Source organism: Fringilla coelebs, assembly GCF_963513975.1.
Source record: "Fringilla coelebs genome assembly, chromosome: Z".
Lineage (NCBI taxonomy): Eukaryota > Metazoa > Chordata > Aves > Passeriformes > Fringillidae > Fringilla > Fringilla coelebs.
This window is the reverse complement of record NC_140031.1, coordinates 566986-587212: the sequence shown is the minus strand read 5'-3', so window position 1 is coordinate 587212 and position 20227 is coordinate 566986. Positions and strand designations below refer to the sequence as shown.

The 20227-nt window shown below is 53.1% G+C and overlaps 1 protein-coding gene across 3 annotated transcripts in view; it reads left to right on the top strand.

Annotated features, from left to right (window-relative positions):
• WDR7 (WD repeat domain 7) overlaps positions 1-14295 on the top strand; it is a 36112-nt gene extending 21817 nt beyond the window's left edge. For 2 of the 3 annotated variants that reach the window (XM_084225295.1, XM_084225293.1), the window contains 8 exons: positions 2173-2359; positions 5604-5721; positions 5953-6102; positions 6323-6405; positions 7795-7894; positions 11883-11987; positions 12757-12960; positions 13190-14295. In XM_084225295.1, the coding sequence (XP_084081421.1) occupies positions 2173-2359; positions 5604-5721; positions 5953-6102; positions 6323-6405; positions 7795-7894; positions 11883-11987; positions 12757-12960 (947 nt within the window). In that variant the 3' untranslated portion in view covers positions 13190-14295. The remainder of the gene's footprint in view (positions 1-2172; positions 2360-5603; positions 5722-5952; positions 6103-6322; positions 6406-7794; positions 7895-11882; positions 11988-12756; positions 12961-13189) is intronic. The other variant, XM_084225294.1, reaches the window with a different exon arrangement.
• Positions 14296-20227: the final 5932 nt, after the last annotated feature.

Below are 20227 nucleotides of genomic sequence, written 5' to 3'. Positions count from 1 at the left end.
CCTGGCATGGGCTCCTCGGTTTCCCTGGGAAAGAGCGAGATCAGGGAGTGGGAATGGGCTGTGAGTACCCCTGACCTCTCCTGCCTCCCTTGGGGATGGACTTTGTTCAGTTTTCTTGGAAAAGAGCGAGATCAGGGAGTGGGAATGGGCTGTGAGTATCCCCAGCATCTCCTGCCTCCCTTGGGGATGGACTTTGTTCAGTTTCCCTGGAAAAGAGCAAGATCAGGGAGTGGGAATGGGCTGTGAGTACCCCCAGCATCTCCTGCCTCCCTTGGGGATGGACTTTGTTCAGTTTCCCTGGAAAAGAGCGAGATCAGGGAGTGGGAATGGGCTGTGAGTACCCCCAGCATCTCCTGCCTCCCTTGGGGAATGGCTGTGAGTATCCCCAGCATCTCCTGCCTCCCTTGGGGATGGGCTGTGAGTACCCCTGACCTCTCCTGCCTCCCTTGGGGATGGACTTTGTTCAGTTTCCCTGGAAAAGAGCGAGATCAGGGAGTGGGAACGGGCAGTAAGAGGTGCTGAGGGTTCTGCCAGGATTTATTCTCACGCCAGCTAAAGCAGAGCACTTGCACTGCATTTATTCTTGTGTTATTTGTCACTTCCCACTGCCCCAGGATGCCCCAAGCCTCACCCAGCCCAGCTTTGGGTGGGGAATGCACAGCTGCTCTGGGCAAGCTTAAATCCATCAACTGCACTGTGACATGCAGCTGTGGTTGTGTGTGTTTTGGAGAGGGTGGAATTCTCTAGAAATTCCAGCTGTGCCCTTGCTTGGCACCTGCATTAATCCCTGGAGCCCTCACAACTCTTTCCCCCAGCTCTCCAAAATTTCTGTCTCTCTGTGGACAATCAGGGGGAAAAAAATAATCTAGAAAGGGTCACAATCAAGGTAAATCCTATTCTTGGAGTCCATCATTTGGATTTAGTTGGATCTTGATCAGAGTTCTCAGTGGCTCATTCCTGCCTGGGCTATTGATTTTCCCAAGCAAATAATTTCATTTTTTAAAATCCATTGGCAAGCTGGGGATAACAAGGCAGCCTGGAGCCGTGTGCTCAGAGAGATTCCACGGCAAGGAAGGACATTTTGGGAATCCAGGGGCTTCTGTGTGCTCACAATAAGTGACACATGAGAGCATTTGGGCACATGTGGGTTCGTAAAGTGGTGCAAGGAGCAAATGTGCCAGTGCAGAATGAACCACCTGGAGTAAAACTCTGCTTTAACAGCGCTTGGAGTGGGAATGGCATTCCCCGGGCTGAGGAGGAGTTGTGCCCACCTGCATTTTTGTGTGGAGAAGGTGAATGGGCAGCAGCACATCAGCACATCAGGCCGGGGTGCTGAGCTTTTCCAGAGCTTTTCCAGGGCTAATTACCTCGTCTGCCCGACTCTAATGTGACATGTTTATTGCCCTAACGAACAACTCATTAGCGCCGGGATGTTTTTGTCAATATTCATTCCTTGGCTTAAGGCCGGGCAGAGCTTTAAACAAAGCTGTCCCGCCCTGGCACCGGCCCTTTGGGGCAGTGCTGCTGCTGGAGGAGGCACCTTTTAGTAAGGGTTTGCTTTTGAGGCAGAACATCAACCTGGTGGCACGACAGGGAGGAATTTTGGGGGCTGTTTCACACAGACTGGGATTGGTTGGTGTGAATTAACCAGAAAAACTCTGTTGGCTTTTCCCGGCCCTAAAAAACAACAGGAGGCTTGTTGAATAAACAAAACAAGCAACTTGTTGAGGACAGTTGAAGAAAAACCTGATAAAATCAGCAATTATCTTTACCACAAGAAGCACTATTGAGGGGTAATAAATAATGATGGAGAGATAATGATAAATTATCGGTGAGCACTGCTCTGCTCTGTTTATGTGTAAGTAATGAGTTTTATTTAAAAGTGGGCTGTTAAATGCAATATTAGTAAGGATTTCCAAAAGAACGTGGATCAAGATTCAGGATTCAGTTTTTCCCCCCAAAGTGCATTTACTGTTAGTTCTTAGGTAGTGACCATGCTGTGTTTGACAGTCGGGCTGGCACAGCTGTCTGCAGGCGGGGCTGGGCTGGCGGTGCCCGGGGCAGGGGTGGCCCTGGGTGCCTGTGGGGTGCGTGCCATCCCCTCTGAGCACCGTGCCAGCCCCTCTGAGCGCCGTGCCATCCCCTCTGAGCTCTGTGCCATCCCCCTGGCAGGCAAGGCGCTGACGTTCCTGCTGCTGCAGCCGCCCAGCGCGCGGCTCCCGGCGCACAGCACCATCCGCCGCACGGCCATCGACCTCATCGGCCGCGGCTTCACCGTCTGGGAGCCCTACATGGACGTGTCGGCCGTGCTGATGGGGCTGCTGGAGCTCTGCGCCGACGCCGAGAAGCAGCTGGCCAAGTGGGTACAGTGCCGGCCCTGGGGCGGGGATGGCTGGGTGTTGGAGAGGGATTGGTGGGGAGGATGCAATTCCCATCCCTGAAGGGTCCGAGGCCAGGTTGGACAATGCATGGAGCAGCCTAGTGGAAGGTTGCATCCTTAAGGTTCCTTCCAACACACAGCAGGATATGATTCCGTGCAATATTTGTTGATAAACACAGAATTTTAGTGGTCTCTGTGGTCAGGATGACCCTGAGGTCTGTTTGAGAGTCTCTGTTCCCAGCCCAGCAGCTGAAGGAGGAGTCAGGATTGCTTGGCTCTGGTTCTCAAGGTTGTTTATTATTTCTTATCTATTTCATTCTTTCTCTGACCTGCTGAGATCTGTCTGGCAGGTCGGGCTGAGGCACACTGACTGCCTCTGGGGTGGTGTTATCTTCTTATACCAAAAACTACATTATTTACAATCATTTCCCAATACCTATCACCTGTGTTAGACAGCGTGTTTCTACTCTAAACCAATCTAAAAGTGCCAGCATCACCCAGAAAATGGAGGCTAAGAAGAAGAAGGACAAGGCATGCACAAATCCCTCCATCTTGCTTCCTGAACCCCCATTCTAATAAAAACCCCAAAATTCTACATTTTCACCCGGTGATAAATTCGCTAAGGTTCTACTCAAACTCTTGCACAAAGTTGGTAGTTGTTTTTTCCATGGGCTAAAATCAAAGGCACAGGGGTCTTGGGCTCTGTGCCGAGGTCTCTGAGCCCCCTGGCAGGGGCTCAAGCCATCCAGGAGAGCTAGAGGGATGTCCTGGGTTCTGACCAAATGGCACCTGCCATAAGGAGCTGCCCTGGGCTCTTTCAATCCCAGAAATGTGTTTCCACATCCATCAGTCTTGAGGGTTCTGACATTGTTCTGAGCCCCTTTTATGGAAGTTTTCATTTCCTCAACATACAAAGAAGGGATCCTTGCCCTGTGTTGGCAGGAGAAATATGGACAAATTGGATTACCATTGTTTCTTGTCCGGATTCCAGTTATTCCTTGTAGTGTGACAGGAGGCACCACCGCCTTGTCCCTTCCCAAAGCCCCTCCTAAGCCCCGTTTTATGTAAATCCCGACTTGCAGGATCCAAGTGCCCAGAGCTCTTGAGCGAGTCCTTGTGCTCCTGTGATTCCACCCTTAGCTGTCAGGAAGATTAGTCTGGCTCTCCCTCCAAAGAGCAGGGAATAAATGAAGGGATCAGCGTGGAGCCTTGAGGAGCCCGGCGCAATTTTCCTCATGATAAATTGCATAATAAGCGCGAAAGCGTTTGCTTATTAATCCATAACAAGATTTAGATTGAAAATGGCCTGTTACATTCCTGACAGATCCAGGATGGAGGGAGATGGAAAGAAATGGAGCAACAATGTGTGCAGGGGTTAAGTGTGGATCTCACCCTGGCGGAGCCCCGCTGAGCTCCCGCTTTGTGCCGGATTTGCCGTGGACACAATAACGGCACACAGCTGCCGGCGCCTCTCCCGGAGGTTTTATTAAAGAGCTTTTATGTCAAGCTTCTGCTTTTAGATAGAAAAGAAGAAATCACATTTATTGACCAGGAAAATGAGTGGGGTTCTTTTTTCCCTGCTGAATCAAGGGAATATCCGAGCTGTTAGGCAAAACTCAGGTGCTTGGAACTCCTTCGCTCGCCCGGCTCGCCCTGGTTCCCGGAGGTTAGGCTGTGCCAAGGGAAGCTGCTCAGCTGTGAGGATAAAGAGTGTTTCCCCAGCGTTTTGAGGCTCTGATGTCTTGGCTGTGGTTTTGCTTTCTGAGTTAAGCTGCATTTCACACAGATTTTCATGGAGTGGGTCGGGTTGGGGGCCGTTTTAGGATCATCCCATTCCACCCCCTGCCGCAGACAGGAACCCTCCTTCTCCACCTTCCACGTGTCCAGGTTGCTCTGAGTCCCATCCAGCCTGGCCTGGAACAATTCCAGGGATGGGGCAGCCACAGCTTCTCTGGGCTTTTCTCTGATGTGAAACAGCCAGATTAGCCAATCACCTTAGGATCAATCTGACCCCAGGATGGTCTGGGTGCTTCTGTCCTGGCTGGAATGTCCCCTCTCAGGGCTGGCCCCGAGCTCTCCCCTGTCACATCCTCCCAGGGGAAGGAATTCGCTAAAAGCCTGTTGCTTTCCAGGAAAATACACACTTTGTATTACATCCTGTAGGGGAAAACACTGCTGGTGTGGCACTGAGCCTTTGGAAAGTGACAGAGGCACTGGGGTTTGCTGGCTTGGGCAACCTCCTCCAAAAGTTAACTGGGATACTCCTTTCCTGGCTTACCCCTTTTTCATGGAACATCTGGACAGGAGTTTGGAAGTTACAGTTAGATGTGATTTTCCAAGGAAAGGCCAAAGGGGACATCTCTACCTTGTGGTAGAGACTTTATTTAGTTTCACATTTGGGAGTTCTAATTTGTACAGTGATGATGGTGAGTGATGATGGGAAAGGAAAATAAACTGGTTGGGATTATAAACTCCTGCTATTCTCTTCCCAAAAAAATCAGTCAGAGAGCACAGGGAAGAAGGAGGAACCCCTTCCACAGATTATCCAGAAAAATAAGTGGCTGTCCCATCCCTGGAAGTATTCAAGGCTGGCTTGGACAGGGCTTGGAGCAACCTGGGGCAGTGGAAGGTGTCCCTGCCCATGGCAGGGGGTGGAATAAGGGATCCTTAAAACCCTTCCAACCCAAAGCAGCCTGTGATTCCGTGTTCCTACATTTTGGGGGATTTTTGGGTAATGTGCAGGGCACGTAGAGATTTTATTTTTGCAGTTACTGGGTACTTACCACCTTATTGCTTTTTGCTTTTATCTTGTCACAGCGAGTAAAAGCCTTGAATTAAGGAGAATTACTCTGGCCAGGGGATTTTTCAGGCTGTGTTTAAAATACTGTAAAAGACCAGACCATAAATCCTTGGGAGGACGCCGTGGGCCTCCGTGGGGCGATATGTATTCAGCACATACAGATAATTTGTTAACAAGGCCTTTTGCCCACTTTGGACAGATGCACTTACTGTTTTCAATCTTCATGGTTAATTATTCGATTTGGGGTTGATGCTGGAACACCCTGACTCCTAATCACTGCTCTTTGTTGGGAGTCCATTATATTGGAACTGCCGGAGTGCTCCCGGTGACCTTGAACTGACATTATAAGCTGGTTCTAATCTTTTCACTCTATATTTCTAACGCGGCTTTCCTTTGTCCCTGCCTTTGTGCGCTCCCGTTTAGCATCACAATGGGGCTGCCCCTGAGCCCCGCGGCCGACTCGGCGCGCTCGGCTCGCCACGCGCTGTCCCTGATCGCCACCGCCCGCCCGCCCGCCTTCATCACCACCATCGCCAAGGAGGTGAGCGGGGCCTCGGGGGGCTCGGGGGGCTCTCCCCGGGCTGGGCAGGGTGGGCAGGGCTGGGAGCTCGGTGCGTGCACCGGCCTGAGCCCCCCCCGCCCCGGCCGGAGCCCGGCTGAGCTCAGGGGCGGACCGGGCTCGGTGGGGACCGGGAGTGGGGCCGGGTTCAAGGCCAGCCCCGCTGGTCCTGGAGGCCTTTCCCAGGTGCCAGCGCCGCCCCCCTGCCCGCAGGTGCACAGGCACACGGCGCTGGCGGCCAACACGCAGTCGCAGCAGAACATCCACACCAGCACGCTGGCCCGCGCCAAGGGCGAGATCCTGCGCGTCATCGAGATCCTCATCGACAAGATGCCCTCCGACGTGGTGGACCTGCTGGTGGAGGTGAGGCTCCGGGAGCAGAAAGGATTTGCTTTATATTTCACAAACTTTAAAGTGCATTACATAAATCACATTGTTGTGGAAAATATCCCAAGCAAAAGAAGGTCAAAGCCAGGCTGGACAGAGCTTGGATCTGCTGGAAAGTGTCCTGGCCGTGGCAGGGCTTGGAATGGGATGACCTTCAGAACTTGATTGTCAGCTGATGGTAATTTTTGTTCCCAAGGTGATGGACATCATCATGTACTGCCTGGAAGGATCTTTAGTTAAGAAGAAGGGTCTTCAGGAATGTTTTCCAGCCATCTGCAGGTGAGCTCTTCCTCTGGGAATACTGTGAAGTAAATGATAGAATCACCAGCAGGATATATTTCCTAATTAAGAGTGAAACAGTCTTTTAGGTGACACAACAAAGAGTAAAAGGTGATTTATAAAATGGGAGCATTTCCAGTATTTTTAAATGTGAATAAATATCCCAGTCATCCTCTTAAACTGGTCCAGGCAATAAATTCTAATAATCACCTGTCGGCCATTACATTTTAATTTAATAACCTATTAAAATATGGAATAGTTTCACGGAAAGAGCAATTATCCCCTTGCCAGGTTGGATACTGATGGAGATGATCTTCCTCCTTCCTGATGCTTTAAGTGGCTTTCCTTAAAACATAAAGGGAAGGATAAATGGGAATTAGTGCCCAGTCTCCCTATTGCTGTGTATATTTATAGCCATCCAGTATTTTAAATTCTCTGGTAATATTTCCTGGTTACAGCCAGTGTAAAAATGATCCAGCACCCAGCGATGGAGGGAGCCCAGGGGAAATTGCCAGCAGGCCCTAGCAAGTGGGGGGATCTCTGCATGGATTCCAGGGGAAAGCACTCTCCAACACCCCGTGGTTAATCCCCTGATATCCCAGCCTTCCTTCCCCATGCTGGACTGGAAGGTGTGCACGTGTGTGGCCAAATCCCTGGATCAAAGGAACAGGGAGAGCAGGCTGAGGGGAAGGACAGTCACACCTCAGGGAGGGACACACCGCCATGCAAAGCTGCAGCTGAGCCGCATTTTCCCTTTTCCCTGCACAAAACCCAGGGATTCTCTTCCTTCTCTTTTATTCTTTCTTGGTTTCTCCCTGTGTTTCATCCTGCTTTTCACCAGCTGCCATCCTGCAGTGCAGGACGTGTCTCGTTCATAGCAGTTGCTATGGCACTGGGAATCCCCAGGAACCAGCAGAGGAGTCTGAAAGGTGGCTTGTTTGAAGCCCTAAATATGCTCAGCAATACGGTTTTGGAGACTGATTCCAGGTATTTCTGGTGCATTTTGGTAGAGGAAAATTGAGCTGCAAAATTCCAGCATAATTCGGAATGCGGCTGGCACTTCCGCAGGTCTGCTCTCCTGTGATAAGGCACGGTGACATCCCCAAGGATTTGGATTTGCAATTAGGATTTAGTGTCTCCTGGGTTTCAAAGCGTTGAAATTCCTTGGATTTTGCAGCCGTTGGAGTTCCAATAAACGCCCCATGGCTACACTGGGTGTTCAGGACCATTGCAGCCTTTACCCCTGGGTGTTATCGGAGTAGGGAGTGTGTGATGACCAATTCCCCTCTTCCTTTTCCTTCATGCCCATCAGAAGTCAGCCTGGTGTGCCAGCCCGTGGCAGTGCACCCAGCTGAGTGCGGTGTCCCGCTGTGCCCTTGTTGTCCCCAGGTTCTACATGGTCAGTTACTACGAGCGCAGCCACCGCATCGCCGTGGGAGCGCGCCACGGCTCCGTGGCGCTCTACGACATCCGCACGGGCAAGTGCCAGGTGAGCAGGGCACACGCTGGGTCTCTTGTTCCATCACTCCACATCCAGAGCAGGTTCTTTCTCCTCCTCCTCCTCCCTGGAGGTTTGTGAGCCCTCCCTGGCCGTCCCCACGTGGCGCAGTTGTCTCCGTGGGGTGGTCGGGGCAGGGCGTGCCCTTCCCGTGGCCGTCGATCTGCCCTTGGGCTGCTGGCAGCTCCACAGCTCCCGGGGCTGCTGTTGATTGTTCATTGCCACGGCAGCTCGCAGGGTACTGACCCACAGCCGCTCGCTGCCGTGCCTCCCGGAGCTCACCCGTCCCCGTGGCGCTCCCGATAAACCGCCTGGGAGCTCCGTGCCTCCGGGAGCCAGCCCGGCCTCAGGGGGGCTTCTCCCTCTGGGGGCCAGCTGGAGATGGGTGTGTGCCCCATTGCACGGAGGATCCGTGCCCTGAGCTCAGGGGCTGTCCCACAGGGCAGCAGCTGCAGCCTTCTATGTTCCCCCTCCATGTTCCCCCTCACTCATTCCTGCTCCATATTCCCCCTCCATAGTCCCCCTCACTCATTCCTGCTCCATATTCCCCCTCCATGTTCCCCCTCACTCATTCCTGCTCCATATTCCCCCTCACTCATTCCTGCTCCATATTCCCCCTCCATGTTCCCCCTCATTCATTCCTGCTCCATATTCCCCCTCCATGTTCCCCCTCACTCATTCCTGCTCCATATTCCCCCTCATTCATTCCTGCTCCATATTCCCCCTCCATGTTCCCCCTCACTCATTCCTGCTCCATATTCCCCTTCCATATTCTCCCTCACACATTCCTGCTCCATATTCCCCCTCCATAGTCCCCCTCACTCATTCCTGCTCCATATTCCCCCTCCATATTCTCCCTCACACATCCCTGCTCCATATTCCCCTTCCATATTCCCCCTCGCACATTCCTGCTCCATATTCCCCCTCACTCATTCCCCCTCCATATTCCCCCTCACACATTCCTGCCCCCTATTCCCCCTCACACAATCCTGTTCCATATTCCCCCTCACTCATTCCTGTTCCATATTCCCCCTCCATATTCCTGCTCCATGTTCCCCCTCACTCATTCCTGCTCCATATTCCCCCTCTGCTCTATGCTCCCCCTCACAAACGAGCTCCCTGATCATTTTGGGAATGTGCTGTGGGATCCATGCAGTGCTTTCCCAGGGATCCATGCAGTGCTTTCCCAGGGATCCATGCAGTGCTTTCCCAGGGTTTGTGGGCAGGTTCTCCGAGCTCCTGGAGCGCCTGCCCGGGTGAGGTCGGGGCTCTGTGCGAGGGTTTCCCTGCTGGCTGGGGAGGGAGGATCCAGGTGCCCCAGCAGGCTCAGGTGGGATTTTATCCTGCTGTTTTATCCTGGAGCACAGGGATTGAGCAGCCAGGTCCCTGTCCCTGTGCTGGCTCTGAGCTCTATCCCACCTCCCTTTGCTGGGATGGCTCTGGCCATGCCGGCGGGATTTGGAGCGCTCCTGCCTGGAGCAGAGCCCGGCTCTCAGGTGAGGCAGAGGTTAAACTCGGCAGCAGCTTCCCAAAAAGAAGGTGGAGCTTCCCTGAGCACCTCCAGCCCCTGAGCTGCAGCACAATCCGATGATGACTATCGATCCCTTCCTCCCTCCCTCCCCAGCTTTTCCCTGGCTCTGGCAGTCCTGCTCCAGCGGGGCTCCATCTTGATCAGGGCTGAGATGAGATCTGGGATTTGATAAAGATAATTGATGCTGCACAGGGAATTGGAAAGCAGCAGCTCCACCTGGAAATGTGCCCTTTGTCTGCCCAGCTCGGAACCCCACGGCCGCATCCCCAGCCAGGCGCGCGGGATTAAACACCGGTGGCAATTTTTATCCCAAAATAAACCCTTGGATTAATAATTACAGCTATAATTCATCTATAACAATGCTAAAAGGATTAGGCAACAGGATTAAGGTATCCTTGAGCACAGGCTCTGCTTGCCCAATTAAACACTAAAATAATATTAAATTCCAACCAAATTTTTAATATTTTAGTAAGATTCCTAATTATTACCACACAGGTAAAAATCCTGCACTTAAAGGTGCAGTAACACAGGAAAATGCTGATGCTATAAATACTATTTTATATCAAATTAAACACTAAAATGGGACTGGAGAGAGAGATTGCAGGTGACTGAATTTTAGGATACCTGATGGTTGCTTTTGGGATGATGGGAAAATATTCGTATTTTCCCAGGTAAATTCTTGCTGAGTACCAGAGTCTGGCCCAAAATCCCCCAATTAATTCCTCTGTACAGGTTCCTTAATTATCTTCTTTTCCTTTACGACCGTATTTGGGTCTTTAAGGAGAGACTCTGAAATATTCCATTTTTATTGATTAAATCTTGGGATTCATCATAAATATTTAGAGCTGCATTTCAGAAATGCATGTAATTTTTGTACCTAAAACCTGGGTCATTTGCACCGGAAGATTAAAGAGAAACATAAGTTATTTTGGGTTTATTTCAAAGCAAAAACTACTTTTAAGCCTGGGCTGGAATCAATACTGTTTGGTCCTGGGTCCTTCCAGAATTAAAATCCCAGCAATCCGAGCATTAATTGGATTGTGCAGGGCTGATTTTATTTCAGTCCTGGATGCCTTGGCAAAGTTTGATTTATGTGGAGGGCAGGAAAGGATTTAATATTCCATTTGGAATGAATTGTGGCTTGGCTTAATTAATTACAGAGTAAAAGATGCTGCTCTTGAAAGCAGTGCTTTAAAGGTGTTTATCCTGCAATCCAGACCTGCATTTCCAGGCAAACCTGGTCACTGGAAAGCACATCCTGGAAATTCAGAGAGAAGGGAATTCCTGAGTGTAACCTCAGTTGGATAAAGGCCTTTTCTAAACACAGAAACAACAGAGGAAGGGATTTTCTTTGATTCATTTATTAAAGCAAGGTGCTGAAACTGCTGTGGGTCCATAGAAATCTCCCTTACACTGCTCCAAGAGCAGGGATTCCTTTGGAAAGGCTGGGTGGGACCATTTCCCGTGCCCTGGGGTTCCCAGGCTGGGCACTGCCAGCCCCTGCTGCAGGTTTGTATGTGAGGAATTCAGAATTATAAATACCAGACAGCAAACAGGATCAGGTATCAGTGGGTGTCTCCAGCAGGGCATTATCAATTTAAAATATGCATTTATGAATATAAATCGTTCCAGTGTGGGGTTTTCATCACCTTTAGTGGCATAGTGGGGTTCAGTGGAGACTTTCCCCAGCACTGCCCTTGGGGTTGGGCTGTTGGGGTGACTGCAGTGGGTGCTGTGGTGCAGGGGGCTCCTAGGAGAGTTCCCTTCCCTTTCAAGCCCTGGGCAGAGGGAAGCTGGAAGCAGCTGCTTCACTTCCTGGTGGAAAACACAAGCTAAGAGCACAAAAATCCTGGCTGGAAAGGATTAGCATCAATTAGAGAAGCGCTTCCTTTAAATAACAAAGCAGCTGGATTCCCTGAAGGATTTGTACTTCTTGGAACGTGTTCCAGGAGTAAAAAGAGCAACAAGTGTGCTGCTCCTATTGATTTCTACCTTTGTCTCACCAAAACATATTTTATTGACAAGTGTTCCGTGCTTGTTAAGTGCTAAAGAGTGGGATGGGGCTAAACTAATTAACTGTGGGGATCCCATTAAAGAGAGAGATCTGGGGTTCACTCACCTTTTCCACCAGGAATAAATGAATATCTTAATGGATTGTTAATATATCAGGCTCATTCCAGGTGCAGACACCGAGCAGGGCTTTTAATAACCTGGCCATGGGCACAGGAGCCCTGCTAATGGGGTTTGCTAGTGCTGATCCAGGGGGGAATGGGATTTTCCAGGAGAATATCAAGTGGCATCTTGGATGTAGTGCAAACCTGGGCTTTTTGATCCTTTTTGGGGGAACTGCTCTGGGAGAGGAGCTCTCTGGGGAGACATTTCTGTGGGGGGCTCTTGTTTTGTGGCTGCCACCGCGTGCCACCCTGCCGTTGTGTGCCCTGTTCCCAGACTATCCACGGCCACAAGGGACCCATCACCGCCGTGGCGTTCGCCCCCGACGGCCGCTACCTGGCCACCTACTCCAACTCCGACAGCCACCTCTGCTTCTGGCAGGTGAGCACACCTGAGGGCTCTTATCCCTTCTTTTCAGGCATCGAGGGGCTCCAGCAGGGAAGAAATCCCCAGGGAGGGAAGGTCACAGCTGGACTGGGCTTGGAGCAGCCCGGGCTAGTGGAATGAGCTGATCCTTGAAATCCCTCGCAGCCCAGACGCAAGGGGTTAAAAAACCTCCGTGCGCTTCTCAAATGTGACCTCCTGCGCTGGTGATTTTTCCCTTCCGTGTCCTGTTTGGCACGATTATTAATGCAGGAAAATCAGGAGCATTAGTCATCCTAAAAGGGTTATTACTCAAGATGATTTAAATTGTGAAAATGTCAGCGGGGCTCGCGCGCTGCCGGCCCGGATGCCGTGATTTACACCCTGACACGGGAGAGCCGGGACGAGGGCGGCTGGGACGGGGCGTGCTCGGGATTCAGGGCATGGCAGCAGCAGTCAAACACCCCGGGGCGTGCCAGGGCTTGCTAGGGACAGAAACCCCAGGCTTGCCATGCACGGAGAGCGGGTTGGGGAATCTCAGTGTTCAGGGTTTGGAGCTGGCACCAACAGTGCTCAGCCTGTTTTCCCAAGAGTGGAAGCCAAGGCCAGGTCAGACGGGGCTTGGAGAACCTCGTGAGGATGGCTGGGTGGGACTGGATGAGCTCCAAGGTGCCTTCCCACCCAAAGCACGCCCGCATCCTCTCGCTGGGCCGCACGGGCAGCGTCAGAGCCCCGCTCCCGTGCTCTCTGGGCCTCGGGGCCGGGCTCAGCCAGGCTGTGTCCCCAGATGAACACCTCTCTCCTGGGGAGCATCGGCATGCTCAACTCCGCCCCGCAGCTGCGCTGCGTCAAGACCTACCAGGTGCCGCCGGTGCAGCCCGCCTCGCCCGGCTCGCACACGGCGCTGCGCCTGGCGCGCCTCATCTGGACCTCCAACCGCAACATCATCCTCATGGCCCACGACGGCAGGGAGCACCGCTTCATGGTCTAGGTGAGCCTGGGCAGGGCGGGGAGCAGGGAGCAGGGAGCGCTCACCGGGCTGGGTGAGCCTGCCGGGCCACCGGGAGCCGTGCCGGGGAGCGCCGGGACCCGGGAGGGGCTTGTCTGAGGAAATCCTGCCCAGCTCTGAGGGGCTCGGCTGGGATCTGAGGGAGCCCTGCGGGGCTCGGCCCATCCCTGCCGGCCGGCTGGTGGCACTGACAGCCTTGCCGTGCCTCCAGCAGGAGGAGGGCGCGGGGCCCGCTCCGCTGCGAGCGTGCCCGGCGGAGCGGGAGCGGCATCAGGAGCAGCTCCTCCCGAAGCCGGCTGAGCCCGGCCCCTCGGCGCTGGATGGCACCCGACCCCTTTTCCCTGCGGAGCCTCCCAGAATGTCGGTGTTTACCAAAAAGGCTCGTGTTTACATGGACGTGCTCCTGGTGACCGCGGAATGCTGTCCCCGGAGCCAGGTACCTGCCCGGGGCTGGGGCTGGAATGTGGGGCCGTGCGGATCCCGAGGGGGGAAGCTCCTTCCTGAGGGGATGGGAAGTGCTGCTGTGCCCAGGCCGAAGGAAAAATGATAGTCCACGTGTAAATAAATAATTTAAAAATCCTGTTAAATGGCAGACTTGGAAAAAAGCAGTATTTATATAGAAAGGTGGTTTTTGCCACCAGTGCAGGTATTTATTTAAATAAAGGACAAAGGGGGCCATTTTGAATGGAAAAATGATAGAAATTATGGAAAAAATGAATTATCGACTGGATGTACTGAAATATTTCCTTCAGTAGGAATATTCCTGTGTGACACTCGCTGTGACTGTGTTTCCTTCTTACATATCTCGTTCTGTGGAATATTTTGTGTGAAATTTTCTGGTTTCTGCTCATGGGAAAGAGAGAAAATCTCTCAAATCCTTTTATTTCAATATCTCTGTTTGTGCAGCTTTTCCTTGGCTGCAGAGCTCCGACCTGAGGCTGGCACTACCTGCTAAGCTAAACATGGTACTTGTTCCAAAAATGAAGGATTTCATTTTTCACATGGCTCCAAAAGAGGAAATAAATGTATTTAATTCCGCTTTGGGTGATCTGTGTAGTGCCCAGGTGGGATTTGCAGCCCAGAAGCTCCGTGTGCTGTTCCAGCAGAGTTCCAGTCAGGGGCTCAGAGCCTGAGGAGGGTTGAGCACAAGCTGCTGGAGGTGGCTGTGTGCCCGTCCCTGCTGCCAGCTTTGCGTGTCCTTGGCGCTGCTTGGCCTCTCCCTGTGTGTGTGGAGGTGTCCCTGGATGAGAGGGGGGGATGAAGTCACCCTGGGATGGTTCCAGTGTCTGCTTCTCCACCAATCCCTGCCCTCTGTAGATCGACATTCCTGGTGTAAATATGCTTGTGGAATAAAACTGGACTGAAACCTCTTGGTTTGCGTGGGTGTCAGTGATCTCCTTCTTTGCCCCCTCATCAGGAATCTGTCACTCTTGAACAGATTGCCCCCATTTCCTTTGGAATGAGAGCAGAATCCTGGGATGGTTTGGGTCCTTGTTCCCTGCCTTGTCCCCAGTCCCTGTGCAGCTCTCCTGGAGCCTTCCCTTGTGCAGGTGAGCACCCCCAGCCCTGCCAGGCTGGCTCCAGAGCAGAGGGGAGTTCCCCCAGGGGAATGAACTGCACTGAATAATTGACTCTGCTGCAGTCTCTGGAGGCTGGGCTGCCCACTGCTTTAGGGCATGGCAGCCAGCAGAGGAAGGCCCTGTGCCACGGGGTGCTCCAGACTCCAAAACCCCGCAGGAATTGTGTGGATGTGTTACCCTCTGTTCCCTAGGGCTGGCTGGGCAGTGCCAGGGGGGATCCAGGGAGGGATGGGCAGAGGCAGTGCCTGGCTGCAGCCTCAGCTCGGGGCAGTGAAGCACCTGCCTGCAGAGCTGGAGCAGCCACGGCCCTTCTGCTCCTCCAGCTGAGCTGAGCAGGCAGCAGAGGAGGCTTTGCTTCTGTCCAGCCCGTTCCCAGCCTGTAGGAAACTTCACCAGCATTAATACTTTTGTCTGAACACCAAAAAAAAAAAAAAAAATCAGGAAAAATCTGGAAGGGAGCCTCCGGTGTGATAAATTGACACTCGATCCAGCGGTTGCCTGGAGCGCGCTTTGAAGCGGGAGAGGCTCCTGGGGAACTTCCCCCTCTCTCTGATGTCTGAAAATTAAAAATTAATCCGCTATGAAAAATTAAAAGGTGAAACTTTCTGCTCTTTCAGCAGCAGAGCTTTTGGAATGCTGATGTGGGGCTTGGAATGGAGGCTGAGTGACATCTCCGGGAACATCACCGTGGGCTGGTGCATTCTAATATCAGATTTTAATTGATTTTTGTAAATTGGAAACCTGTTTGCAAGGACTGGAGATGCCTAAAAAGGGGTAAATATTTATTTATTGATGTAAATAACCTTAAACAGGCATTTACTCACTCCTGCAGAGCTACTCACACTTTGCAACACGGTGAAAGGAAACCGATGCTTCCAGCTTGGAAGTGATGCTGGAATCTGCACCCCTTGCAAGGTTTAATTTGGCTTTTTTATAAAACAATGGATTCAGACAGAAAACAGGTTAAAATGCACTTCAGTCCAGGAACACACAGTGAGGATGGTGCTGCTGGTGGCCTCGTGGGAGGAGGCAGAGGATGGGAGAGGGATGGTGCCAGGGTGCCAGAGGGCTTTCCTTGGCCCTCTGGGCTGTTTGCCCAGCACAGATTTCTGTTCTGTAGGAGACAGGGCAATTCCTGTCCTGAGGAGAACAGAACAGCCCCTGTTCCATAGGTGAGGAAGCCTGCAGAGCTGAAGGAATGGCAGCAGATGAAAGCAGAGCCCCAATCCAATCTGTGCAATGGAGCCGGGGATTCAGCCGAGCCGAAAGCGGCCGTGTCCCAGCCCGGGGATGCCAGGGGAGCCGTGGGGAGTGCAGAGATCAGTTCCCATCAAGTGCATTGGCTTGGAAAATGGGGAAGGTTTAGGGTCAGGCGCGCACGGTCCCGGGGGAAGCTCTGCCAGGGGAAATGGGAAGAGCTGCAGCCGCCTGTGCTGTGATTGCTCCTTTCAGAGTCAATTTTCTGTGGGTTTCAGTTGTCCAGAGCCATCACCTGCTCCTGGAGCACCGGCTGTGGGAGGGAGCTACAGAATCCTGGAGTCCTGGAGTGGTTTGGGCCGGAAGGGACCTTAAAGCTCAGCCAGTTCCAGCCCCTGCCACGGGCAGAGAGACAGCACAGGATAGCAGCTCCCTGATGGAATTCTGTCAGACACAGATGGGGGGCACTGGGAAGGAGGATAAATGGGACTCACGGACTCAGAACCCCACGCTGCCTGTCAGGGACAGCTTATGCATTCTCTCTGCAGTGCTGGGACTGACTCTGTGGGAGACCTGCCTGCACCAACAGCCCAGCAGGACTGGGTGGTCTTGAAGGTCCTTTCCAAGCCAAACCGTGCAGGGACTCAGCAGGGTGCAGGTCACCTCCTTCCAGGATGGATCTGGAGCCCACCTGCAGAGGCAGCTGGCAGCAAAGCTTACCTGGGCAGCACTTCTGGGGTACAGGGAATCCTCTGTGCCTGGGGCCTGTCCTGTGGGATGTGGGAGGTCGTGGGTTCCAGCTCAGAGGTCCGAGTCCTGAGGGATTAAAAGAGATTAAATATGTTTTTCTGCCAAACTGGAGGTTTGGATCATGAATAGCTCCTGAACATGGGAGCTGGTCACCCTCCATCTACACCAGATTCCTTCTGCTGCTCTCCTTGGCTGTCTCTGCAGGGGAAACACACGTGGAGGGTAACAGATATTCCCTCTTTTTGGTAAAACACTGCATTATTGCACCCAAACTTGGAGCAGCCTCAGCAAAGGAGGTGCCTGAGGGGGACAAGGACAGGCAGGCACTGCTGGGGGAACATGGAGCCTTGGCTGGTTGGAATGCTGTGCCCTGCTGGGAAGGTGCCCAGGGAGCCCCCCCAGCTGCTCCTTGGAGCATCTTGTCCAACTCTGCTAAGGATTTAAACACCCGTTGAAATTAATCTGCTGGATAAAACCTTTTCTTCATAGTCTTCATTAATCACCCGTCCTTCCTGTAGATCCTTGCAGGAAAATAGATTTTTAAACCTGTCAGCTGTGGTTTTGTGGGATTCATTTCGTGCCTGCTCTGTCTGTTCTCCTGCACTGCCGGGGAGGAGGGAGACAATTAAAAACTCCGAGTGCTCATTGCTGCCCCGGGCCCGGAGCTGGGAATTATGTAACCACTGGGTGGGCTGGGGCATTAAATATAAAGTTTGGGTCGGGAATTTTGGGTTTCCCGGCAAGCCAGGAGATTGGCAGGGCTGAAAATCCGACCCGGGACAGCAGTGGATTTGGGAAGGGGAGGGGGGCTCCAGCGCTGGCGGCGGCACTCGCACGCCTCGCCCGAAGCTCATCCCCGAACACGAGCTCACGGAGGGCAGGTTTCCATCCAAACGGGCCCCATCCGTGTCCCACGGCCCCAAAACCGGCACGGCGCGCAGCTCGTGGGTGGGATCCCACAGGATGCGGTCCGGCGTTCCACCCCGAACCCAGCTCCGGTCCCAGCCCGGCATCAATAATGGATGGAGGCGGAACTGCAGGGGCCCGAGGAGGAAACACTTCCAGGAAAGGCGGCGGAGGAGCCCCCGGGGAGCGGCGCGGAGGGAGCGCGGCTGTCGCTCCCTAACGAAGCCGAGCAATTAGCGGCGCGGTGCCGGGAAGGGCGGCGGCGCTGCCAGCCCTGCCGAGCGGCGGGAGGGGCAGCCAGCCCCGGGGAGCTGCTGGGGACGGGCGGGGACCCGGGGCGTGCAGGGCACACCGAGGGTACGGCTGGGGATGAAGCAGCACTGGCAGAGCAGCAGCGGCGTGCTCTCCTCTGTTCCCACAGCGGGCACCAAGTGCAGCCCCAGGCTGAGCTGTTTCCTGTGTTTGAACACGGGCCAAGGGGTAAAATGCAGATTTATTTATTCTGTTTTAGCCCCCACAGGAAGGGGAGGGAATGAGGAGCCCATTCCTGGCTGGGAGGGCGGGCAGGCCCAGGGTGCCCAGAGCAGCTGGGGCTACCCCTGGATCCCTGGCAGTGCCCAAGGCCAGGCTGGACAGGGCTTGGAGCAGCCTGGGACAGTGGGAGGTGTCCCTGCCATGGCAGGGCTGGCACTGGATGGGCTCTAAGCTCCTTTCCACTCCAACCCATCCCAGAATTCAGTGCCTTGCAGCACAGCCCACAGCCTGGCAGAACATCACCCCGTGGGGAGGGCTGAGGCTGCTCCAGGAGAGGCACGGCCGCTCACCGAGCTCGTTTTCCATATGGAGGAATCCATACGCCGCTGACATTTTTAGGACACGCTATTTTTGCCTTGTGAGGGGGCTGGAAAAATCAGAGTGGCTTTCAAGAAATGAAAGCACCCTATTTAAGCTGAGAAAATTGTTCTTACTGATTAACCTCGAGCTTTTCTGCAGTGTCTCTGGTGACACAATCCCACAGGATCTAAGGTGAGAAGGACAGGCGTGGTTCAGGTGCTGGGATTTGCAGTGGGGAAGGGTCCAAATGGGGTTGGGAAACCTCTCAAGCTGCTCTGTGGTGATGTGTTGGGGTGCTGAAAATGATCACCATGAAAAGTAACCCCCCAAAACTGAGGGTCAGAGGGTGAGGCTGCTGAAGCTGCTCCTCAGCAAAGAGCAGTGGGACACAACAGCTTGGAAGTCACAAAAGTAATTCCCTGATGGAAAGCAACCACAGATTTAAGGGGGCAAAGGGGCAAAAAGGCAAAAACTAAATTCCCATAAACTTCTTGTACTTTATTTGCTCCAGAGTTTGCAAAATTTGTTGAGTTCATTGATTTTATTTTTAATGCAGGAAATTCCATGAAATTTATGACAATTCTGGGAGGTGAAAACCAGCACATTTCCGGGGCTGTAGATCCAGCAGGGGGGATTTAGCTCTTCCAGCCTAGAGACACACCAACTGCAGTGTGGAGAGGCTCCCAGACTTTCTTTCCCTTTCTTTTTTCCCTTTTTTCTCCGTGGGGATAATAATAACAGTGTCAAGGACACCATTCAAGCTGATGCCTGGAGAGCTATTCAGTCCAGGCCTATTTACGGCCATTATAAAATGCCTGTGGATAGTTCAACGACCGATTTTCAAGAGTCTTTCTCTACCTTTTGAAGGCTCAGGAAAATCTATCAAACTGCAGAAATTAAGCTATTTTTCTTCAGGGGAAGAGAAACAGAGCAGGGAGCTTCTCACATTAAAATGCTGCCGTGGATTCCCGATGAATGAAAAATTGCCCGGCATAATAATGAGCTGGGAGATGGATTTTGAAACAGCAGAAAGCCCCTCTCTGGCTCTGTGGCAGCAGTGCTGGGGATTTGGAGGTGAAAGATGGACCATCTTTGGGAGCTGCTGTTCCCACATCCATCCAGGGAGCGAGGGATGCAGCCAGGCCTCAGAGCACCCAGCACCTGCTGGGATACAAGCAGGGCACAGGGATGGAGGACGGAGCAGTGCAGGACAGCTCTCGGGATCAGAGGTGCAGATTCCCTGGGTGTGCACCCACAGGGACAGGGGGGCTGTCCCTGTCACACATTGAGTGAGTGTCCTCACTGTCACCTTCCTCCTGCCTCCTCCAGCCACTCATCTGCACCCTGGAAAACGGCACTTGGAGCAGCTTGCTCTGGAAAAGGGGGCGTTTGAGTGCTAATTCACAACGAAAACAATCCATGTGCTGAACAAACAGCTCTCCCCCAAATGGGCTCCCAGCAGCAGGATCTGGCTCTCAAAGCCCTGCCCTCCTGGATCCCAAAGCCATAAATGGAGCCCACTGGCTTTTCCAAAGCCTCCAGTTACATTTCACTGAGTGGGACCCACGTTTATTTTTCCTTTACAAGATGCCAGCTCCATCCTGTGTGTAACCACAGAGTATCATCTCCCCCTCCTGTGGGCAGGGCCCAGCCCACTTCCCACCGGGAGGGGAGTCCAAAGGATCCAAGGCCATGTCCTTGCCTTGGGGAGCAGCACGAGCTCCTCCAGCTCTCCTCCTGTCCCTGTTCCCTGGGAGCAGAGCCCAGTGCCCACCCAGCTCCACCCTGCTATCAGGGAGTTGTGGAGAGCCAGGAGGTCCCTCCTGAACCTCCTTTTCTCCTTTGCTTGTGCCCTCTGGAGCTGTGGAGGGGCTGTGGGATATTCCAGGGTGGGGCCCATCCCTGGCGGCCTCCGAGCGCCCCTGGGAGCTGCCATGGTGCCTCTGCCCTGCACTTCCCCTGCTGTCCTACACCCCAGGCAT